Here is a 25,593-nt window from a genome sequence, read left to right on the forward strand (position 1 = left end):
ATTTGTTACTATTTGAATTTTCAATGTTGGTCAATCTAACTGAGGTGAGTTGGAATCTCAGTGTTGTTTTTATTTGCATTTCCTTTGTGGCCAGGGATGTTGTACATTTCCTTGTGTGTTTATTTGCCATTCTTTCTTCTTCTTCTGAGAAGTCTCTCTTTAGCTCCTTTGCCTATATATTGTTTTATTAGTTTTAGGGAAAACCTTCCAAATTTTAAGTGTCTAGAACTAGCTCAAAAGTTTTGAAGCATATGTGAGACAAATAGAATACTTTTTTTCCTTTTTCTTTTGTGCTGGTTCTAGGGTTTGAACTCAGGACTTGGGTTCTATCTCTTAGCTTTTTTCAATCAACACTAGTGCTCTACCACTTAAGCCATGGCTCCACTTCTGGCCCTTTGCTGCTTAATTGGAGATGAGAGTCTCAGCAATTTTCCTGCCTGGAGCTGGCTTTGAGCAATGCTCAGATTTCAGCTTCCTGAGCAGCTAGGACTACAGGCTGAGCCACTGGTGCCCAGGTATAACAGCTAGTATTTATTTTGTGCCCACAGCACTCCAAGCAGCATTCAAGTATACTTCAACATTTCACCTGTATTACTTCTTATTGCCTTCGCAGCCTTTTAATGTAGATAGACTTACTGGAGGCTTGTAACTGAAGGAGGGAGGGAGTGGGGATTTGAATTCAGGTAAGTTTGACTCCAGATTTCTTAGAAAGGTAGTTCTTGTTGAGAGTGTGTGGAAAACTGGCCAAGCTTATGCTCCCAGGTATAAGCTCTAGACGAGCTACTTTCTATTTGCCTTATTGGGCAACTTGCATACTACTTCTAAACCTCAGTCTTCCCATCCATAATCTGAGAGGACTGGAGGATGAGATTCAGTGGTGGAGCACGTGTAGCATGCTCAAGGCTTTGGGTTCAATCCCCAGCACTGGGTAAAAGGCCAACTATATGCATAGGACTATTTTGTTGATGAGATAAACATGAGATAAACAAACACAAAATAATTATCAGTCAATAACAGCCAAACTTATTGCCTACTGTTTTCTTCTTACAGAAATTAACTCATAACCATCCATATTATAGTGACTACTATTCCTTAGCTTGCAAACAGGCAATATTTGATATCTATCCTGGTTCTAAAGAAACAGGATTACTTCAGATCTCAGATGGCTGCCTTCTGAGCCAGCAGCACACTGGATAGCAATGAAAATGATCAAAACAAATGACAGGGCTCAGAGCAAGGGGCAAATTGTTCCCCTGCCCAATACAATAGAAAAAGGAATAGTTATCTTGCATCAAAGGCTTCATTCCCACTGAATCCTTGTATTTCACATTCCCTTAAGGTTAGAGCCAACTTTTAAGATGAATAATTAAATCTGGAAGGAAATGGGGTCAGCAGGTCTTGCGGTGTTTTTTAGACAAGAAATCCCAGAGCTAGCTGAAGAAGTGGCTGATAGAAAAGCTTCTTTCTACTCATTTACCCCCAAGAACCGCTCAGTTCCAGAAAGGAGGTTTAGGAACATATCTCAGTAAATGCAACGTGACACTGGTTTTAAGTCCGCTACACTCAAAATTCACTTCTGACATGCATTTTTTTTATGATTTTGGGCTTAATATAAATTACTGTTTTATATAATCTTATGTTATATTGGTTATCTTATTTAAAAAACAGATTGTATTCGTGATAGCAATGGAATGAAAAACCTAAGAACTCATATCCTGAGATACCTGTACAATCTATGGAGAGACAACTTCTAAATGTTATTGGAAGATGTGAAAAAGATTTAATAAGTCAAACCTAAACAGTGCTACTGAGAAGACATTAATTACAAAGATATCAGCTCTCTCCAAGTTAATTTGCAGATAATTCAATGTCAATCAAAAGACTTACAGGGTTGCTTTTTCCAAAGGACTTAACAAAATAATTCTAAACATCACTTGGCAGCAACTTGGAGGAAGAAATGAGGACTGTGGTTTAAGGCTAACCCTAGCAAAAAGATAGTGAGGCCCTGTCTCAATCAAAAAGCCAGGCATGGTGGCTCATGACTTCTCATTTGAGCAATGCAGGAGGCAATAAGTAGAGAATCATGATCCAGTCCAGAACTAGGGAAAACTGAGACTTTCCCTAACAAGGGAGGGAGGGAGGGAGAAAGGAAGGGAAGGAAGAAGGGAGGGAGGGAGGGAGGGAGGGAAGGAAGGAGGAGATACTACACCATGCTTTTATTTAGTTATTCATTTTATTCATTTGGTATTTTACTTTGTTTTTACAGCTTTGAGGTGCGTGTGCGTGCGTGCGTGCATGCATGCATGTGGGGGGGTGGGGGTGGGTGTATAAAGATTTGGAGGGCATATGACAGACATCTACAAAGGAATGACAATGAGGTAGAAGACCTCTTCTTTTCACTACAGAATGATGATAAAGCATTCTACTGGCAAGAAATAAATTCAAACATACATCATATGGGAGAGAAGAATGTGTCACTTAGCTTTGAAATCATTCCAAACATTTACATAGTTCCCAACATGATGTTTCTGTTTTAGAGCCTGTGTTTTTGTTGTTTTGATGTTTTGTTATAGTGGGTATTTTATCAGATCCCATATGTGAGAACTGGAATAAACTCCCTCTCCTTCCCAACATGTGAATAAGCTCTCCTTGCCTTTGGAGCCATTAGTCAAGTCTTGAGTCTCCCATATATGTTACTTATCTCAACTACTGGACTTCAAAATGTATAATTTAGTCAAGGGTGTGACCAACACTGAAAGCTTAGGCTGTGGCAAGGCTTTACAAGCAGAGAGCATAGACTTGGTTGGCCTCAGCCTGGGAGGCCTCACCTGCTAACAATACCTGCACCATCCCCTAGCATGGAGGTACTTCATTTCCTTTGTGCTAGAGATCCCTTGTAATGATCGAGCCCCACCAAAATCATAAACCCCAACCTTTAATTAGACTTTACTTTCCACAAAGGCCTGCATCCATCTAATTTAACAATTAGGCTTGAGTAATGTTGGAATAGTCTCATTATGTAGTTAATACGTTCTATCATGTGTATTTCCTATGAGACTTTTTCTTTTCATGTTATTCTCCCCATGTTTAGGTATTGTGATCCTAAGAATAAGACAATAGCTAGGTGATTTGTGAAATTACACTTTGGTCAACTCATTTCTACCATATATAACAGAACAGTAGTTTGGAAGTACCACAGAAATAAAATTGAATACAATTATTTCATTTAAAGATACAAAATGTAGAGCACAAGAAACTTTATGAGAATAGGTTATGCTTCCTTTTTTTTTCCAGTGAGAAAACTGAGACACAACTTTGGTGACTTACCAAGACCCACAGCTAGTCAATTGGAGCGCTAGAGTTGAAATCCATGAGAAGTGACTGCAGAACCTCTGCTTGCCTGCCCCACCCACCACCTCAAATGTTACCTTAGTTGTGGCCACACAGACACAGCTTGTTAAGAATCAAGTTAAACTGTAGGATCTCTGAGAATAAATCCTATCTTCAATTGGGAATTCCCAGAGTGGAATGAGTTGATTGCTGCAACTTGGTGCAAGCACTAATTCTCAGCTTGCAGTGGTCTCTCAATTGTGAGCAAGCAGCTCCTAATTACCAGTAATGATAATGGATGGATGGATGGATGGATGGGCAAGGAAGATCCATAACACTGGAACACCAATCCCCCCGCCCCCTCCCCCTGCATACACACTAAAGCAAACACTTGATCCTGGGGTAAGTTATTTTTGCAGATTTGCTTTCTTAACTACATTGTGCTATAATTGCCATTAGTCAGTTATTCTCTCTATACCGCAAGGACATTGGAGGATCATTAATGTTGCAAATGCCTCCCATGTTATGCCTCTGTTGAAAATGAGGATGGATTATAAGATCTCTTCTCTAACCCTTCTTAGGGTCTGATATACCAGGTCTTGATCTATACCTTACTGATTTCCCATATTAATAATTTTAACCTGGACAAGGTTTCTTTTTTTGGGGGGGGTCGGGTCGTGAGGCCTGAACTCTGGGCCTAGGTGCTGTCCCTCAGCTCTTCAGCTCAAGGCTAGCACTCTACCACTTGAGCCACAGAGCCACTTCCGGCTTTTTTCTTTTTGCTTATGTGGTGCTGAGGAATCGAACCCAGGGCTTCAGGCATGCAAGGCAAGCGCTCTACCACTGAGCCACCTTCCCAGCCCCCCTTGGTCTCTTTTGTCTCCCATTGCCATAGAAACTCAAGCTGCTTCAAGAATTGCCATTCTTGCCTGTTTCTTTTTCCTAGGCCCTCTATTTAAGTCCCCCTTTCAGCTTTAAATAATCTGCTGAATTAAATTTAAGCTCTTTGATCTTGGCTTCTGGGACCTTCTCTAGTTTGCTCCTCTATACTTCTTCTTTCTTTACTAATGCTTTTTCTTTCTTTTCTTCTTCTTTCTTACCTTCTCCTCCTTCTTCTTCCTTTTTTTTTTTTTTTTTTGGTTTGTTGGTTGTGGGGCTTGAACCCTGGGCCTGGAAGCTGTCCCTGCACTCTTCAGCTCAAGGCAAGCACTCTACCACTTGAGCCACAGCGCCACTTCCGGTTTTCTGAGTGGTTTATTGGAGATAAAGAGTCTCACAAACTTTCCTGCCCAGGCTGGCCTGAACCAAGATCCTCTAATCTCAGTCTCCTGAGTAGCTAGGATTACAGGTGTGAGCCACCAACTCCCTGCTCCTTCCTTTTTTTTTTTTTTTTAAAGAAATAATGTTCAAAAAGAATGTCCTTATTACCTGACTTATGAAACTGTAACACCTCTGTACACCACCTTTATAATAACAATTAAAAAGGAATTTAAAAACTAATACATTCCTGGGGCAAAGATTATGGCAGATTACTGTTAACCGAAGTATTAACTGCTAGAACTAATATATAGCTCTTCAGATTGAAACATTCATCTATATTAGTTCATTTAAGTCTCATGTTCTAATTACATATCGGTTATATATAATTATATCTATGCATATCTAAAACTCCCCAATCTTACGATTTCCTGCCATGTTAAAAAAAAAAAACAAAAAACAAAAAAACACAATCCTGTTACCCTTTTTTTTTTTTCCTGTTACCCTTTTGCTTAACGCTGCTGTCCCCAGGATTTTTTATCAGGGACCCTAGGTGACTGAGACTGGAATAAGGCGGCTTAAATGACAGATCCCTCCAACCTCGACATTTCTCTGAGGAAAGGCCCTGTTAAGTCACAGATTATGCATGAACCGATTATATACTGTGCTTGCTTCTGACTTAAAGCAATTGTCTCTGGATAACTGCTAGTTACGCAGTACCGACCCCTGGCGAACTGTTGTTCAAAGAACTACAAATCCCAGAAAGCCTTTCGGATAACACGCCTGCGCACTGCGCGCTCCTTCCTTTCCGCTCTTAAGTCTCCGGGAAAGACCCGCCCCGCGGCGCTGTCGCTCGCGCTGGAAGAAGCGGAAGAAGATGGCGCTCACCAGGTGGGTTGTTGATTGGGGTCCTCGATACGGAAGAGTCTGTAGGTGCCCATCTTTTTTTTTTTCCCCCCCTCTGCTTGTATTGTGTGGGCAGAGACCTGGCTTAGGATCCAGAACAACGTGGACTTGGCTAAACCCTGTAGCTAGCGCCGCCGCGAGTAGGCCGCGCCAAAGCCGCGGTCTTGCCTGAAGGGCTTCCTGGGTTGAGATGGCCCCCTCACTGGTGCCAGGAGTCGCGCTGCGGCCTCGCGCTGCGGAGCCTCACGTGTTTCCCGCTGAAGCGTCGCGGCGGGTGGACCCTGCTCGCTCGCACACAGCTCATGACTCGGGGGCACGCGGTGGGGCTTGATTCCTTTATTTGTATCGGGGCCGAGCGGAGCGCGCGGGGGCCGCGACGCTGCGCCTTTCGGGCGGGCTGACCGACGGCGATCCTCCCGTTCTCCCGCCACTCTCATTGCTTAACAGAGTCCCGGACCTGCTCTGGGATTCATCTCTTCCTTTTCGAGTTGCCCGCGGTGGTGGCCGCTGTTGACTACTATCTACTCTGCTCTTTACTTTGGATCTCTGAATTTCTTCCGTCGGTAGAACCGTGTCAGGTTCTTGTGCTGTTCCCGGTTGTCTTGGTTACCGGAAGGTAGAGGCGCTCGCCGCCTTTAAGAAAAAGATGTTAAGTGGAGGTTCCAGAAAGTTACATAACTTCTGCCCGGCGACCCTAAGTGGAAAACTTTCCATGCGAACTCCACAGGAAAAGTCTGGTAAAGAAGGGAATGATCTTAGGCCACACGGGTTGGAGCCCCCTTGCTACACATTTTATTTCCCTCACATATGTTTTTCTGCCTGAAACAGCGAATCCTTACAATGCTTTTCTCGTCCGTGTTTTTTTTTCGATCCTAGGGGTTGTGTATACAGAAGGAAATCTGGTTTTGGCTACCGGGAAGGCGGGGTCGTAGACATACGGATAGAAAAACAAAGGACACAAAATGCTCATTTGTGTAGTACTATCCTCTGTGGAAAGAGAATTGTGTAGAATGAGCTGAACAGACGGAAGAGTTTTCTTTAATCAATGTTGTAGGCAGCCAGCATTTGATTGCCCTTCAGGAACTGGGCACTGTGATAGAGATTAGTGGGATTACTTGGGGAAAGGTGGAATTTGGAATGGATGCAAGGAACGATGCCAGAGATGTGGTGATTATGTGGTTGGCGTTGGCAGTGGCAGAATGCAATTTCTAAATGACACCTACATAGCTTTCATTTGGTGTTTATTGGTATCTTTTGTGATATCCTTTAAAATCCCAGTAAATGTAAGCAAATAGGTTTACGGGGTTTTGTTGTTGTTCTGAACTAGCCAGCCCAAGAAGAGGGGCAGTTTTTAGCCAGTAGGTCAGTGGTATGGTGGCCCAGATCTGAAATTGGCATCTGAAGTCCAAGTAGTCTTGCAGGAGACAATACCCCCCTTACTGAGTTTTCAGTAAGATGAGGAGAAACCTTTTTGTATCTGCAGGCTCCCTGTCTTCATGCACTTTACATGGTAGTAGGACAAACTAATACGTGAGTAAAACAAACCAATAATGAATCTAGGTAGTAAGTGCTAGCTAGCGCCAAGGTTAAGGGGCTAGGAAGGAACTCAGAAGTTGAGGTGCAGTGGCTGTTTTGAACAAGATAGAAAACTGCTCTGTGTAGCTGGCACTGAGCAAAGACAGGAATGCCAAGGTGCAAGCTTCTAATAAAAGCATAGAAAAATTGTTCCTAAATAGAATATTTTGCGGCAAAAGGAATAACAGATGTAAAAATGTTAAGATCAGCCAGGCACTGGTGGCTGATACTTGTAATCCTAGCTACTCAGGAGGCTGAGATCTGAGGATCACAGTTCAAAGCCAGCCCCCTGCAGGAAAGTCAGATTGTTATCTCCAATTAACCACTAGAAATCTGAAGTGGCCCTGTGGCTCAGTAGTAAAGCACTAGCCTTGAGGGAGGGAACTCAAGGACAGAGCCCAGGCCTGAGTTCAAACCCCCAAATCCCCTTTCCCCCCAAAAACAAAAACAAACAGGCAAAAAGTCTGTAGTGATACAGAGATGGAGACTTCCAGGGGCAGAATGGATTTATTTCTCTTACAAACATTTAAGGAACTCCTCCTATTGTCAGCTAGACAATGCCTGGACAGGGATCAAAGAAATGGAAGACATGATTCTGATTCTCTGGTTGCTTTCAGTCTAGGTAAATGAATAGATGGTTACAGTACATTGTTGTAAACGTATACAGAGGATCTGGTGAGAGCATAAATTGGAGCAACCAACCCAAATTGGAATCATGGAACAGCTCCAAATAATCAAACATTTATAAAATATGTATTGAGCAGTATCTAGATGCTCTGCGCCTACTGGTTCATGAATGTTCTCTTTTAATACTCACAAATTCTCTAGTATAAGTAGATAAGAAGACTTATCAGTACAGATGGGAAAAATAGTTCAGCGAGGTAAGTACCTTATACAAGTTTTTATGTAGTGTCAGTAGGAATTGACTCTGAGCTCTTAGCCATCACATCACCTCACCTTGCTGCCTGAGATGGGTTGGGTGCATCTCAGGGATGTCATACTCTGCTGTAGGCTGTCCTGACAATTTATACTTTTCCTTTATTACTTAATATATTTGTAGTTTGGTATGAATTTTTTTTTTGTGGGGGGGGTCTGGTCGTGGGGTCTGAACTCTGGGCCTGGGCACTGTCCCTCAGCTCTTCAGCTCAAGGCTAGCGCTCTACTATATTTGTAGTTTGGATTTGGATTTCTGTGATTGTTTTTCTCCCTTCAAGCCAGTAAGCTGTCTCAGTTTATAGTCCTATTGCCTACCTAGTGTAGTACCTGACCAAGTAATCAATAAGTAATAAAAGTATTAAGTATTAATAAAAGTATTTAATAAAAGAGTAAATTCTATAGCAGCCAAGAAGGAAAAAAGATTTGAATTATTTTTTCCCTAAAATAGGCTCATCTGCTAGAATCCATTCTTTTTTCTTCTTTGTTTTGGCACTTTGGGTATCACTATAATAACATAAAACCTAAAAGTTGTTGAAAATGGTAGAAATATTAAATAGTTGTTACATATTTTGGATTTCTGCTTTCATTCTTAGACCTCTTTAAATTTAAATTTTTAATTCTAAACTAGATACCCTTGAGAAAAGCATGTAAATATGCAATGCTTGTTTTCTTTTATCTACCTCCTCTTTGTTACATAGGGACATAAGAATAAAATAGTTCCAAAAAGGTATATAAGAATTGGAAAAGCCAGATACTGAGAGACCAAAAATAAGTTTAGCAGTAATTTCAGACAAAACTAAAACATTTGTCATCTGTTACTAGAAAGTAAGTGTTAGATCCTGCACCAAGGCAAGATAACAGTAAGAATTATTAAGGGATCAGTCTGCCCTGACCAGTCCAGGCATTTGGGCAGTCTCTCCCCCCAACTCTGTCGAGAAAACATTTAGGACAAGACATAATTCAGCATTCCTGTGGTTAGCCCCACTTATCCAACCAATGGTGTATGATTTAACCTATCCTGTAACCGCTAAGCTAGAAAGTCCCTGTCCTTACTGCAAATGATCATACTGGAAATGATCATACTCCTAACCAGTGAGCTTGACAACCTTCCCCCTGCTATCTACACAATAAAAACCCTGCTGAACATGTGGTCGGGGCTCATAACTCTGACCTGCTGCATCAGTGACGATTGTGAGTCCAGACTCGAGCTTGCAAATAAAAGACTCTTTTGCTATTTGTGGTCTCTGGGGGTCACTCAGGGGTCTCGAGTTCAAGTCTAACAATATCATGTCCCACACTTGTAATCTCATCAAGAACTTGAAGGAGGAGGATCAGGGATTTAAAGCCAGCCTGGACAACAAAAAGAGAGAAAGGAAGAAGAGGAGAAAGGATAATCCATGTTCTAAGAGAAATATGGAAGCAGAAGTGTTCAATAGTTATGTAAAATACATTAATTTTTTTATTCTGGACATGTTTTTGAGTACTTCTTCATTCCACAGTAGTAAAATGATCAATATTGCATTCTTCCATAAATCATTGAAAAGCTTGTTATTGGTTGCTAAGGAAAATCATCTGATAGTGAAGTTGTAATAATAAAATGTGAGTTATTTTAAATTCTGACCTCTGTTTTTATAGCTTTTTACCTGCACCTACTCAGCTCTCTCAGGACCAACTTGAAGCTGAAGAGAAGGCAAGATCTCAGAGGTCACGGCAGACCTCCCTGGTCTCGTCCCGCAGAGAACCTCCCCCATATGGGTACCGGAAAGGCTGGATACCTCGATTGTTAGAGGTAAGTGTGCATGTTGTGTTTGTATTTATTGTGCTGAAATTTATTATCTTACACTTGTAAAATAAATGTAAACTCTAGCGTTTCTGATTAGTAATGTTAGGTTGGTAAAAAAAAAATTGTGATTGAGATATTCATATCCCACAGTAGATTTTTCTTTTTTAGTCTGTCCTGGGGCTTAAACTCTGGGTCTGGGTGCTGTCCCTTAGCTCAAGGTGAGCGCTCTACCACTTGAGCCACTGCGCCACTTCTGGTTTTCTGGTGGTTACTTGGAGATTAGAGTCTTATGGATATTCCTGCCCGGGCTGGCTTGAATCTTGATCCTCACATCTCAGCCTCCTGAGTAGCTAGGATTATAGGCATGAGCCACCGGCACCTGGCTAAAATGGTAGGTTTTTTTTGTTTTGTTTTGTTTTTTCATTCATGGGGCCAGAACTCAGGGCCTGGGCGCTGTCCCTCAGCTCTTCAGCTCAAAGTTAGCACTCTACCACTTGAGCCACAGCACCACTTCTGGCTTTTTCTGCTTATGTAGTGCTGAGGAATCGAACCCAGGCTTCATATATGCAAGGCAAGCACTCTACCACTGAGCCACCTTCCCAGCCCCTGACTTTTCTTTTTCTTCTTGCTTATCACTGGTTTGTGATCACCAGAGAGCTGCACCATTTTTTCTAATCATACCAAACTATTAAACATGCACCAAAAGAACTAACATACCCTTTCTAAATCTAGAGATCAAAGCACATGAACAATAATGTGAAAGTAAGAGAAATAAAGGAGTAATTGAAGTGGTTTTAATATCTTCAATTTGAGAATAGTAACACCTGCCTGATAAACAGATGAGTTACATTTTTAGGAAATTTGAGAGACAAAAATTGGGTAGTAGATTTGGAGGAAGTAGGAGAGAAAGAGTCTGGACTGATACCTTTTTTTATCCTTTTATATTAGAATCCTGATTGTTCAGCATCCTTTAAAAAGTCAGTTCAGTGCATATTCCTTCTCCTAACTCTAAGGAAACCTTCCCGTGCTTGGCTATCTTCTCTATCCAGGGAAAAAAATGAACATTTAAGACTAATGTTTTGCTTACACAAGACCTTCCCCACGTTCATCAACCCTTTTCTCCCTCTCCAAGTTTTCATTCTTCTGATTCCTTTGTGTACACACACATGTATGCACGTTTGCATACATGCATATGCACATGCCAGTCCTAGAGCTTGAACTCAGCCTTGATCTTTTGTGCTCAAAACTGGCACTCTACCATTTGAGCCACAGCTCCACTTCTGGCTTTTTTTTGATGTTTAGTTGGAGATTAAAGTCCCATAGTCTTTCCATGCCTGAGCTGGCTTTCAACCTCAGCCTCCTGAATAACTAGCATTACTTACATGAGCTGCTGTACCCAGCCTTATTCCTTCTTATATGTCTCAGAGAATGTTTGTGTACTATTAAAAATCTGAAGTGGGGCTGGGAAGGTGGCTCAGTGGTAGAGTGCTTGCCTTGCATGCATGAGGCCCTGGGTTCGATTCCTTAGGACCACATAAGCAGAAAAAGCTGGAAGTGGCGCTGTGGCTCAAATGGTAGAGCATTAGCCCTGAGCTGAAGAGCTGAGGGACAGCACCCAGGCCCAGAGTTCAGGCTGCAGGACCAGAAAAAAAAAAAATCTCAAGTGACTATGTAATTCATTTTTATACCTGAATGAGATTCCTCCTGCCTCCAGCAATGCTGGAACTCAAGGTCTCATACTTGCTAAGCAGATGCTGTAACACTGATGCCAAACTCCCAGCCCTTTTTTTTTTAAACCCGAATGCCATTGAGAGTATAATTCTACCTAAGACTTCTCATGTAGCTGGGATGACTGATATGTATCACCACACCTAGGGTATTGCCTTTAATAAGTCTTGCTGACTTAGTTGTCAGGCTGGCCTCAAACTGTGATCCAGTTTCCACCTCCTCAGAAGCTGGGATTATAGGCCTGAGCCATTATACTCAATTATATTCAATTATGTTGGTTATTTCACATTCTTACATTCTTTTCTTAGGTGTTTATGACTTTATTTTACAAATGAGAAGAGCGCTTGCCTTTTTTTCATCTGCCTCTAAATGGTGGTTATAGTATTCTTGGAACTGAAACTTTTGCTTAAAATCCTACCAGAAGCCATCTGTATTCTGTCTCATGATTGTAATTTCCTACATTCCGTACAAATCCTAGAAGATGAACATATAACCAAATCAGATCCCTCATTCTTTTCCCCTTAGTCTCCTCCAGACTTTATGAATTCTAGTGTGTGAAGGCCAGTTTAGTGTGTTAAGGGATGTTCATGGTTGCTTTTGCTCTCTGATAGAGAAATTTGTGAGAAACAACAAAATAAAGCATGATCAAGGAAGCTATAACCTGGAGCCAGAGAGATAGTGATTGGTATTATATAATTGAGGAGTTCTGTGTTTAACTTGAGAGGGTTTAGGGAGTCTTTCTTAGATACTCAGTAGATAGCAGAATAGGTGTGGCAAACCTCATTTTACAGTGGAGTCTCATCTTTGCATTTCAGCTTTATGACATGCTGTAGCTGTTAGCTTTTTAAAATCGTAATTGATGGATTACCAAAGGTTTCATATGTCCTGGTAGAACAGCAGTTTATTTAAAAATAAAACTAAAATAAGGCTAGCTAATCTGGAAATGGCCATGGATGCTTTCAGGGGAGTGAATGTTCTGTGGAAGAAGGCATTTTGTTCTAGTTTTCATAGTAAAAGCTATGATTTTCTGGCAAGTTTAATGACCACATAATGCTACATCTACAGTTCTCAAGTGCTTATTATAGTTGAAGAACTCTAACAAATCTGAACATGTGTCAAAGTGATATTCTGGGTACAGGAAGCCTTTTTCTTAGGAATTCTTTATTTCTACCTAGTTTATAAGAACATACCTTTGATGGTCTCCAAAGATTTCTAATCTCTCCTTAGTAAATAAGCATGTTGTACTAGGAATTTACATATCCTAGATCTAATGAAATGTATTAAGAAGTCTTGTAAAAAAAAAAAAAGCAGATTTAACTTTTTATCAAACCTCTGATTGATCTTTTTATCATTCTTTTGTTTGTGTCCCCATTGTGAAGTTTGAATTCAGGGCCTGGGTGCTTTCCCTGAGCTTCTTCACACAAGGTTAGTACTCTCTATCACTTTAGCCATAGCTCTACTTCTGGCTTTTTTGGTGGTTAATTGGAGATGAATCTCACAGACTTTCCTGTCCAGACTAGCTTTGAACTGTGATTCTTAGGTATCAGCCTCCTGAATAGCTAGGCATCAGTCACCAGCACAGGACTCTTTATCATTTTTATTACAGGTTGAGTATACCTTAACTAAAATGCTTGGTACCAGAAATATTTCAGATTTCAGAATTTTTTTTTTTTTTTTTTTTGTAGGTTGTGGGGCTTGAACTCTGGGCCTGGGTAATGTCCTTGAGCTCTTCAGCTCAAGGCTAGCACTATACCACTTGAACCACAGCACCACTTCTGGCTTTTTCTGTTTATGTGGTGCTGAGGAATCCAGGTTGTCATGCATGCGAGGCAAGCACTGTACCACTGAGCCACTTTCCCAGCCTCTTCAGAAGTTTTTGAATTTGAGAATATTTACAAAGCCCTTACTAGTTGAACAGTTCTAATCCAAAAATGAGAAATCTAAAATCTAAAACTTTCAGACATCATCTCAGTGCTCAAAAAGCTTTCAAAGCCAGGTGGCAGTGGCTCACACTGGTAATCCTAGCTACTCAGAAGGCTGAGATCTTAGGATCACGTTCAAAGCCAGCCCAGGCAGGAAAGTCTGTGAGATTCTTTTTTTTTTTGGGTCTGGTCGTGGGGCCTGAACTCTTGGCCTGGGTGCTGTCCCTCAGCTCTTCAGCTCAAGGCTAGTGCTCTACCACTTGAGCACCACTTCCGGCTTTTTTCTTTTTGCTTATGTGGTGCTGAGGAATCGAACCCAGGGCCTCAGGATACAAGGCAAGCTCTCTACCACTGAGCCACCTTCCCAGCCATCTGTGAGATTCTTATCTCCAATAAACCACTCAGAAAACCAGAAGTGGAGCTGAGGCTCAAGTGGTAGAGCGCTAGCCTTGAGCTGAAGAGCTGAGGGACAGCGCCCAAGCCCAGAGTTCAAGCCCCATGACCAGCCAAAAAAAAAGCTTTCAGTCTTCAGATTAGGATTGCTCAGCATGCATTGGCTTTATTTTGAACTAAAAGAAAGGCATTTCATAGGGTAGAAAGTTTTTTGGACTTAAAAGATTAGGGTTATTGGGCCTGGGAAGTTGGCTCAGTGGTAGAGTGCTTGCTTTGCATGCATGAGGCCCTGGGTTTGAATCCTCTGCACCACATAAGCAGAAAAGGTCGGAAGTGGCGCTGTGACTCAAGTGGTAGAGTGCTAGCCTTGAGCTGAAGAGCTGAGGGACAGCGCCCAGACCCAGAGTTCAGGCTCCACGTAACTGATTTAAAAAAGAAAAGAAAAAGATTAGGGTTCATGCTGCCACTGTTGGCTCACACCTATAAACCTTGCTACTCAGGAGGCTGAGATCTGAGAATTGCAGTTCAGAGCCAGCCTGGGCAGGAAAGACTGTGAGATTCATCTTTAAGCAACAAAAAAGCCAGAAGTGGAGCTATGGCTCAAGTGGTAGAGCACTAACTTTGAGCAAAAAAGCTCAGAGACAATGCCCAGGCCCTCAATTCACACCCAGGACTAGCATGTGCACACGCATGCCCGGGATCGCACGCGCGGGATCGCGCGCGCGCGCGCACACACACACACACACACACACACACACACACACACACACACACACACACACACACACACACACACACATATTCTGGGTTCAAGTCCTGCATATATGCTGACTGTGAGACCTTGAGAAATTTCTCAATTATTTCAGAGTTTATACGAAAATGAGTTTTCTGAAGAGTTATAAGTATTTAATAAGTTAGTTTAATATGTTACATTTTGTAAATTACAGTGTTCTATGTAAGAGCTAACAAATTTTTTAAGCTATTTAAAAATTATATTTGTCCAGGCTCATATTTGTAATCCTAACCACTCAGGAGGCTGAGATCCAGAGGATTGAAGTTCAGAGCCAGCCCATGCAGAGACTATCCATGAGACTATCTCAAAAAGAGAATAAAAAAGCAAAGCCAGGCATCGGTAGCTCATGCCAGTAACCTTAGCTACTTAGATGACAGATCTGAGGATCATAGTTCAAAGCCAGCCTGGGCAGGAAAGTCCATGAGACTCATATCCAGTTAGTGGCGGGGGAGAGGTGGCGCCAAACCTGGAGCTGTGGCTCAAGTGTTTGAGGTCCAGCTTCGAGTGAAAAAGCTCAGGAACAGTGCCCAGGGCCTGAGTTCAACCTCACAATAGGCACCAAAAAAATAAAAAACAAACACCAAAAAGCAAACAGAAAGAAGGAATGTAATATTTAATTTCTAGTTCTTGCTGTTTTATTTACTTGCTTCCCATTATAACAGTTAAATGATACCATGTTACTAAAATCTGATTCCAAGAAACTTGGTTTTACATCTCTGTCCTTAGGTTACATACCTGTTACTCTGGGTGCATGTGCCTGTGTGTATGCTAAAATTAAAGTCTTTGTTTTATCCTAAACACTTTGCTTAGGCCCTTTATGATTTGGTGTTAATCTCCACCTGTAACCTGCGTCATTTCTTTTTTTTTGGTCTGGTCGTGGGGCCTGAACTCTGGGCCTGGGCGCTGTCCCTCAGCTCTTCAGCTCAAGGCTAGTGCTCTACCACTTGAGCCACAGTGCCACTTCCAGCTTTTTTTTTTTTTTTTTCTGCTTATGTGGTGCTGAGGAATCGAACCCAGGGCCTCATGCATGCAAGGCAAGTGCTCTACCACTGAGCCACCTTCCCAGCCCAAAAAACTGTAAGCCTCTTTTTTTTTTTTCTGTCAGTCGTGGGACTTGAACTCTGTGCTTGGGCGCCGTCCCTGTGCTCTTCAGCTCAAGGCGAGTGCTCTACCACTTGAGCCACAGTGCCACTTCCACCTGCGTCATTTCTGTCCTCACTTAATTTGTTAACTCCATTAGACAAAGCTCATTGTTATAGTCATAGCTTTCACCTTTGCCATTTGCTTTTCTTGGAAAGTGCTCTCCTTAGATCTTTTTCATAACTACTTTCTCTTCATTAAAGGCTTTATCTCACATGTTAATTCTTCACAAAGACTATCCCAACCACCCTATTGAAAATAGCACCTCTTCCCAAGACCTTCATAGCCCTTATTACAAACCAAAAAGTATAGGTTTTTTTTTTTTTTTTTTTAAAGAATCTTTATCCATTAGAATGTAAGCTTTAAAAGATCAGAGACTTCTGTTTTGTTTTATACCCTCTAGCATACCACAGAGTCAGTAATTATATGTTGAATGACTATATCTCAAATTTCTAATTACTATTAAATATTTTACTTCTTTTAATATACAGGATTTTGGAGATGGAGGTGCTTTTCCAGAGATCCATGTGGCCCAGTATCCACTGGATATGGGACGAAAGAAAAAAATGTCAAATGCACTGGCCATTCAGGTAGATCCTGAAGGAAAAATTAAATATGATGCAATTGCTCGACAAGGACAGTCAAAAGACAAGGTAATCATTTTGATTTTTTTTTTTAACCTCACAGACAGATATTTTGTAAATTTTATTTTAAGTTTGTTGAAATAAATTGGGTGCCAGTAGTTCACACCTGTAATTCTAGCTACTCAGGAGGCCGAGATCTGAGGATTTCAGCTCAAAGCCAGCTCAGGCAGAAAAGTATATCTCCAATAAACTACAATAAAAAACCCAAAAAACGGAGCAGGGTTAAGTGGTAGAGTGCTAGCTATTCTTAAGTGAAAAATGCTAAGGGATAGCATCTAAGTGCTGAGTTTAAACCCCAGGACCAGCAAAAAAATGACCAAAAAAAAAGTTTGTGGAAATGATAAAACTCCTGCTATTTGGATTATGTTAAAAATAGCAATGAAACCAGGCTCTGGTGTAATCCTAGTTTCTCAGGAGGCTGAGATCTGAGGATCATGGTTCATAGCCAGCCCGGGCAGGAAAAGCCAGGAGACTCTTACCTCCAATAAACCACTAGAAAACCAGAAGTGGCACTGTGGCTCAAGTGGTAGAGTGCTGCCTTGAGCTGAAGAGCTGAGGGACAGCACCCAACCCCAGAGTTCAAGCCCCATGACCGACCCTCCCCCCCCCCCCCCCAAAAAAAAAAAAAATAGCAATGAGCTGTGTGTTGTGGTGCACACAGGAAGCTGAGGTTGGAGAATCATGAGATGAATACCATCTTGGACTATATAGTGAAACTCTCAGAAAGTACTAGTGAAGTTAAGGCCATAACTGAATGCTAGAACATACTTAGCATTCACAAAGTTCAGGGTTTAAACAGCACCAAGAAAAAAAGACCCCAAAATTAGAAGTATCAGTGATATATGTAAATGTTAACCTCAGTAGTCAACAATAGCTTTATCCTTTGAGATTCTCCACAAACTGGTGATTGGTTTTATAATTATGGTTTGGCTTATTTGTTTTACATTTCAAAAACAGTGCTAACAAACTTTAAAATTATGATTCTGGAAAGTTAAACCACCCTTTTTTTTGGATGTATAATAGTTATGGGACACAGGGCCTTATTCATATTAGATACACACCCAGCCCCAAATCAGCTTTAATTCTCTCTAATCTCTTCTAATTCTGTCAGTGTATTTACAGAATACTTATGTAGAGACTTACTTTGCTTCATTTGTTATTTTGTGGATGGTGTTAACAGTCCAACCCAGAGCATTGCGCATGTTGTTTGCACAGTAATACTGAGCTATGTCCCCAGATCTTATTTTAATAGTTTATTTGAATTTAACAAATTGCATGTACTTATTTTACCCTAGATTAAGTATAAAACTATCACCATCTAGGTTTAGTATTGCCCTACTTACAAAGTAATCCAGACTAAGTATAAATTTTTTTTTTTTTTTTTTGGGTCCGGTCGTGGGGCCTGAACTCTGGGCTTGGGCGCTGTCCCTCAGCTCTTCAGCTCAAGGCTAGCGCTCTACCACTTGAGCCACAGCACCACTTCTGGCTTTTTTCTTTTTGCTTATGTGGTGCTGAGGAATGGAACCCAGGGCCTCGAGCATGCAAGGCAAGCGCTTTACCACTGAGCCACCTTCCCAGCCCCCTAAGTATAAAATTTTAAATAATGCTGGGCGCCAGTGGCTCCTGCCTGTAATCCTAGCTACTCAGGAAGCTGAGATCTGAAGATCGAGGTTCAAAGCCAGCCCAGGCAGAGAAGCCCATGAAACTCTTATCCCAATAAACCACCAGAAAACTGGAAGTGGCGCTGTGGCTCAAGTGGTAGAGCACTAGCCTTGAGCTGAAGAGCTGAGGGACAACGCCCAGGCCCAGAGTTCAAGCCCCACAACTGACAAAATTAATAATACTCATGCAACTGTAACCCTTCTGTATGGTATTTTCACAATAAAAAACAATTAAAATAATAATAATTTGGTCACAGAATAACTATACACAGAGCCAAGGAACTATTCTTTTTTTTTTTTTTTTTGGTCTGGTTGTGGGGCCTGAACTCTGGGCCTGAGCGCTGCCCCTTAGCTCTTCAGCTCAAAGCTAGCACTCTATCACTTGAGCCACAGCGCCACTTCTGGCTTTTTTTCTTTTTGCTTATGTGGTACTGAGGAATCGAACCCAGGGCCTCAGGCATGCAAGGCAAGCGCTCTACCACTGAGCCACCTTCCCAGCCCCTGGAACTATTCTTAAGAAGACCTAGTTTTGGGTTTTTCCCTCTCTTGTAAATAAATACTTAAGTTAGAAGATTTCTTTAGAATTGGTGATGTTAGGAAAAAATACTTGAGAACATTGATTACCTATCCTTTGCCTCTGTTCCCAGACTTTTTTATTTTACTCCCTGAAATAACTAACAACCCATCCACTGCTACATCATAGCTGATAAGCTTTGGGAAGAATGCAGTCATTCAAATTTGTATTTCCTGTTCAGCTCTGCTCCTCATACTCCTGGCAAACAGTAATTCATGTTCCTCTCCATATTGTTTATCCTGAACACATGACTTTCATCTGTTTTAATATAATAGAAGAAAACTATCACTCCACGTGTCTTTTTCTTTTCGTTTCCATAAGAAATCTCTATCTAAGCCTTATGTGTTCAAGTTCTTCATTCCTTCCCTTTTCTTCTGTAACTTCACCTTTTCATTATTTTTGACTGTCTTTGACCCCTCCTTTTCTAATGGTTCCTTCCTGAGGGGCCTGAAAGTTTGACACAAAGGCAACCACTGGTGTTTGTTGGGCAACTGACACCAGTTTTCATTTTTTTAACAAAAAACTTTGTTTTGAAGTCACTGAGAGCTGGGCTTGTAGCTTAGTGGTAGAGTACTTATTTAATATACACGAAGCCTTAGATTCAATCTGATCCCCAAAACTCTAAGAAATTCCAACAACCAAGACCTCAGTAAGGATGTATAATGGCTGCATGATCTGTTCATGAAAAAAAATAATAAAGTCCTTATAGATGGAGATCATAATGCTGGAAATTTACCCTGTGTTTTAGAAGCCTTTATTTTACTCTGGCTCTCTTTGTTTGGGTATATCCCTCCTTTGGGGATTACCATTCTTTATAAATCTGATACCTCTCTGCTCCTATTTGTTAAGAGAGGCAACATTTTAGGGCAGCTACTTAACATCGTCAGGGCATTTGACAGTTCAGCTTTAGCTCATTTTCTATTATATTTTAAGGCTGGAAAGTATGAATTTGGTTTATAGAGACTATCTGGACGTTCTCTCCCTTTTCTGTATAATAACTGTCTACATTTTACCTTTCATTGAAATAGAGTAGACTGTTAAAACTGAACAGTATTATTTTTTATTCTAGTATTTTTTATCAAATAAGGTCTCTAAAGCATTGTTTCTGTGTCCATTAATAGCTTTACATTTTATCTATATTGCACAAGAACTGAACCTAAAACTGGTAATTTAGAGACATTTCACTCTCAGATTCATAACAACTATAAGTGGATAGATTAATACATGAAAAAATATTTATGTTTTTAATTGTAAAAATAGTGTATAGAGGGGTTACAGTTACATGAGTAAGGTAATAAGTACATTTCCTATCAAGCATTGTTACTTCCTCCTTTGTTTTTCCCCTACCATCCCTTCCTTCCCCACCTCCCTTACTTCTTCCTCCCTACCCCATGAAAATTTTGAATGCATTAAATAATTCACCTTAAACTGAGTGCTTATTACATACCATTGGCATTTTGAGGAGGATACTTTTTGATGGTTCAGGGCTTTCTTGAGCATTACACAGTGTTTAACCAGTTGTCTTGAATAATATAAAATATTTAACCTAACTGGTATGTCCTGTTAAATGCTAGTAATGTCCTTGCCCTATCCCTACTCTTACATTCACAAGAACATCTACAGAGCCTCCCGGAGGGGAGCTAGAAATTGGCAGTGATGCCCCGTGTGAATACTATTGATTTTTCTGTTTTAGAAGAAATAGGAATTGACTACTTACTATATAAATTTTAATTTTAAAAACTCAATGTCATTTAAGACTGGTATGCAGAATACTTGTCAAAGTAGTCTAGTTGATTTTTTTCAATTTATACTAAAGTTTATAGATGCCTGCTTCATCCCAGAGGAATCTGATATTCTTTAGAGAATTTTAATAGTGAAAGGGCAAGAATGGAAATGCTAACTGTACATATAAAGTCCAGTTCTTTGCAGAGAAAATCATCTGCTTTTTAGATGTGTTATTGCTTTACCTTGATCACAGAACTCATTTATACTCCTTCAAGGAGGAGTATAAAAAGATACCCTTCAAGGGTATCTTTTTTTCTTTTTCTTTTTTTTTTTTTTTCTTTTTCTTTTGGACTTGGGGCTTGAACTCTGGGCCTGGGTGCATCTCTCAGCTCTATCACTTGAGCCACAGTGCCACTTCCGGTTTTCTGAGTGGTTTATTGGAGATAAGAGTCTCCTAGCCTTTCCTGCACAGTCTGGCTTTGAACTGTGATCCTCAGATCTCAGCTTCCTGAGTAGATAGGTTTACAGGCATGAGGTTTACAGGCATGAGCCACTGGCGCCCTGCTCAAGGGTATCTCTCCAGCCCATTGCCTTCTAGGATATACTGAGTTTCTTAACACATTTGGTTCCGGCTATAAAAATTTTAGATTTTGGGCTGGGAAGGTAGCTCAGTGGTAGAGTGTTTGCCTTGCATGCATAAGGCCCTGGGTTCGATTCCTCAGCACCACATAAGCAGAAAAAGTTAGAAGTGGTGCTGTGGCTCAAGTGGTAGAACGCTAGCCTTGAGCTGAAGGACTGAAGGATAGCACCCAGGCCCAGAGTCCAAGCCCCACAACCAACAAAAATAAACAAAAGTTTTAGATTTTATAGTAAATTACCACAGGAATTTTGCTTTCCAGATGTCTTTCACTTTGCCCTGTGAAGGAATTTTGCTCTTCAGATGTCCTTCATTCTGCTAGAATCTTACTGATGCTCATTTAAAGGGTTATTAACTTAGGAATACTCAAATAAGAAGCAGCAACTGGCTCTTGTATGCTAAATTAGTATTGAGATTTTATGTTGAACATATATGACTACCAGGGAACATTTGTTCAGAATCTCTTCCTATAGTGATTGCTGTATAAAAGTGATTAACTGTTCCTAATCTTGGTATTATCTTGTACAGTATTACGTAATTTCTGGTTTGTGTTGGTGTTAATATTTCTTTTTTTATTGTGAAAATACCATATAGAGGGGTTACAATTACATGGGCAAGATAATAAGTACATTTCTTACCAAGCATTGTTGCCTCCTTCTTTGTTTCCCCTTCCCATCCCTTCCCATCTCCCCCAACCCCCTCTGGTGTTACTATTTCTATCCTGAAAACAAGAAAGACTTTTGAGGTCAGGTACTAGCTATATATCCTAATGTACCCTTCTCACTAGATTGAGCTCTAGGATCCTTCCCAAAATGAACACTTAAATTTTGATAACAGTCATAGCTCACGTAGCAGGAGTATACTTATGCTAAATCCATACTTTTTTGAACATGTCCCTCTTCTTACTCTGTGGAACAACAAATTTGAGACTTCTATTTGTAGCTTTGAGGAAGGGTTTTTTTCCTGGAAAATCAATAGCTTATATTGAAATTTAGGAGCCTAGTGCAGTGGTGCACAGCTTGTAGTCCCAAGTTCTTTAGGAGGTTGGGGCAGGAAGATTCCTTGTGCCCAAAAGTCCAGAGCCAGTCTAAACAAATGTAATAAAACCCCCTATCTTTTTTTGTGTGGCGGGGTGGGGAGGGGAGGAAGAAGTACTATGGTTTGAACTCAAGATTTCACACCTGCTAGTCAGGTGTTCTGCCCTTTGTACCACTCCTCAAGCCCCTTTTTGCTCTGGTTATTTTTTGAGATAGGATCTTGTTTTTTACCAAGGCTTACTTGGACCACAGCCCTCATTTATATTTCCAGATGTAGCTAGAATGATAGGTATGCCCACCATCTCCAACTTTTTCTATTGAGGTAAAGGTTTGAGAACTTTTACCTGGGCTAGCCTAGGGGTATGAGCCACTGGCACACAGTTTGTTCATTTTTTTAAAAATAAGTACCTTTAGGGCTGGGAATGTGGCTTAGTGGTAGAGTGCTTGCCTAGCATGCATGAAGCCCTGGGTTCAATTCCTCAGTACCACATAGACAGAAAATGCCAGAAGTGTTGTTGTGACTCAAGAGGCAGAGTGCTAGTCTTGAGCAAAAGAAGCTCAGAGACAGTGCCCAACCCTGAGTTCAAGCCCCAAGACTGGTAAAAAAAAGTGTGTGTATGTATACGTCCTGTGGACTGGAAATAGATTAATGAATATTAAACATTAATGTGAGTATAATCATTATGCATACCTCATAGGTTCATTGTGACAGATGAGTTTATAGAAAGCAAAAAATATTCAGTAAGAAATATTAGTTGTTAATGAGTTTTATTCTTTTAAAGGAGAGACAAAGTAAACTAGGAAAATAACTCCATGGTATAAAAAGTGTTCTGAGGACAGGAAACAGTGCTATGTATGCCTCATAGCACTGTTTTTGTTTTTGTTTTGTCGGTTGTGGAGGCTGAACTCTGGGTCTGGGTGCTGTCCCTCAGCTCTTCAGCTCAAGGCTAGCACTCTACCACTTGAGCCACAACGCCACTTCCGGCCTTTTCTGCTTGTGTGGTGCTGAAGAATTGAACCCAGGGCCTCATGCATGCAGGGCAAGCACTCTACCACTGAGCCAACTTCCCAGCCCCAGGATTTCCATTTGAAGCCAATCCAGACAGGAAAGTATATGATACTTTTATCTCCAGTTAACTACCAAAAAGCCTGAAGGAGAGGTGAGGCTCAAGTAAGTAGAGTGGTGACACTGTTCAGGCCCTGAGTTCAAGCCCTAGTTGCTGCACAAAAAAATAATAACAACTTGAAGAACTGTGAACAGAAACTATCAAACTGGTAGAAAGCACATCATGTCCAAGGAACAGAAGAGCTTTCATAACTGAAGCATGATGAGGGAGAGAGTAGTAAGGAGAGTAAGGCAGAGTCAGGTCAGCCAGAGTAAACCAGAAAGTGTCTTTCTTTCCTTTGTTTAGAGTGGGAAATTAGGAATAATGCACATTTCCTTTAAATTGTTTTAGGGCTTTTTGGCTGTACTGAGAATTGAACTCAGGACCTCATGCTTACCAGCCAGGCCCTGTACCACTCAAGCTATTCTACACGCCCCTTTTTTGTGTTATTTTCAAGATAGATCTCACTTTATGCTCAGACTGGCCTGGACTGTGGTGCTTCCCCTCATAGTTTGGAATGACAGGTGTGCACTACTATGCCCAGCCATTGATCGAGACAGATTCTCACTCTGGAGAGAGAGAAGGAAGGCAAGGAAGGGGTCACTCTGGCCTCAAACTTCAATCCCCTGATTTCTGCCTCCCAAGGACCTAGAATTGCAGGCTTGCACCACTTTGCCCAACTTCTTTGCACTGTTTTAAGGAACGTCATGTGATAGAATGCAATTGTAATATGAGACTTCAACTTGTACTTCGAACAGTTGTCTTCTATAGAGGTTTTTTGAAGATTGCAAATGCCTAAGAATTTTTTCTTTCATATTCTTAAGTTTCCTTTCTCCGTATGCATGTCAAACACTTTCTAACAAGCATTGAAGTCTAGAGTACTTATGTTTAAAATTTCTGGTATCTCTCTTCTCTTTTTTTTTTTTTTAAGTTAAAATTTGCCATGTAGTTTTTAACTATTTTGACTAAATGGGCATAAACTAAAAATACTCTATTTATGATGGGCCTGTCACATAAGTATCAGCCTAAAAGAAGCTATGTTGGGCTTAGTCTAACTCATAGAAATGCTTACTTGGAGTATAGATTAAGATATGTATGTACAATGAATTTCAAAATGTTCTGAGTTTTTTTAACTTTGGCACATACTCATTTTCTTAGTCTGAACAGAATTGATTCCAGAAAAGAGAAACATATAAATAGGATGAGGTCAATGAAATTTTCTAGGCCCAGTGAATTTGGAAATTATTTGGTAACCTGACTTAAATTTTGATGAGTTTTTAATCCAAGATAATGGTGCTGGAGGCAATTTATATAATCATTAATTTCAAGTCCTAGTGAGCCTCAAAAATAGAGATCACTGATGCATAAGATTTTGTTGGCACAATTTATTTGGATACTGACTTGATTAGAACATCTCAAATAATTTAAATGCATAAGGGTCAAGGGAAAATTATTAACTTACAACCAGAGCAGCAATTTGTATGTATTTTAAGCTTCCTTGGCTTTAAAATCTAAGAAACAAAACTAAGTGTCCTAAATGCATAAGAGTGCTGAGGGGACTTGTTGACACGTAAAATGACTTAATGGGGTTGCTTCTTTTCATTCTCTGATTTTCTTAAGCCTGCTTGTGTTTAAACATTTTAGGTCATTTATAGCAAATATACTGACCTGGTTCCAAAGGAGGTTATGAATGCAGATGATCCAGACTTGCAAAGACCTGATGAAGAAGCTATTAAAGAGGTAACTGGAAATTGACATATCATTATTTTGGTGACTTTTTACAACCTTATTAACTTACAGACCACTGAATATGATGTTTCTGATTTCAGATAACAGAAAAAACAAGGGTAGCCTTAGAGAAGTCTGTATCACAGAAGGTTGCTGCAGCTATGCCAGTTAGAGCAGCTGATAAACTGGCCCCTGCTCAGTATATCCGGTATGAATTGTGCCTGAAAGTCTTAATTTTATATCAGACTTGTATTATCTTGTATAATGACTTTTGAAGCCTACTAACTAACTTTGCAAACAGTTGAAAGCAAAATTAGTTTGTCATTGCCACTTAAGATGTTACCTGTGAGGGCTGGGAAGGCAGCTCAGTGCTAGAGTGCTTGCCTTGCATGCATGAGGCCCTGGGTTCAATTCCTCAGCACCACATAAGCAGAAAAAGCTGGAAGTGGCGTTGTGGCTCAAGTGGTAGAGCTCTAGCCTTGAGCTGAAGAGCTGAGGGACAGCACCCAGACCCAGAGTTCAGGCCCCATGACTGGCCAAAAAAAAAAAATGTTACCTGTGAGTGACATGAGAGTTTGTTTTGTTTTGTTTTTTAGAATTTAGTGATTATCTAGTATGTAAGATTCAAACCACAAGTACTCTATACTTTTATAATTACTTGTAATAGACACTTTATACTACTAAATTTTGAGAGACTTTGCTCATGTAATCTTTATGT

At 40.6% G+C, this 25,593-nt stretch overlaps 1 protein-coding gene across 1 annotated transcript in view; it reads left to right on the forward strand.

Moving 5' to 3' along the window:
* Positions 1 to 5,413: 5,413 nt before the first annotated feature.
* Positions 5,414 to 25,593, forward strand: part of Snw1 (SNW domain containing 1) — a 33,043-nt gene continuing 12,863 nt past the window's right edge. The window contains exons 1-5 of the mRNA XM_042692537.1: positions 5,414 to 5,478; positions 9,640 to 9,793; positions 16,255 to 16,416; positions 24,792 to 24,887; positions 24,977 to 25,083. Of these exons, the coding sequence (XP_042548471.1) occupies positions 5,465 to 5,478; positions 9,640 to 9,793; positions 16,255 to 16,416; positions 24,792 to 24,887; positions 24,977 to 25,083 (533 nt within the window). The 5' untranslated portion in view covers positions 5,414 to 5,464. The remainder of the gene's footprint in view (positions 5,479 to 9,639; positions 9,794 to 16,254; positions 16,417 to 24,791; positions 24,888 to 24,976; positions 25,084 to 25,593) is intronic.

This window comes from Dipodomys spectabilis, unplaced genomic scaffold (assembly GCF_019054845.1).
Source record: "Dipodomys spectabilis isolate Male_0828 unplaced genomic scaffold, ASM1905484v1 ptg000157l, whole genome shotgun sequence".
Lineage (NCBI taxonomy): Eukaryota > Metazoa > Chordata > Mammalia > Rodentia > Heteromyidae > Dipodomys > Dipodomys spectabilis.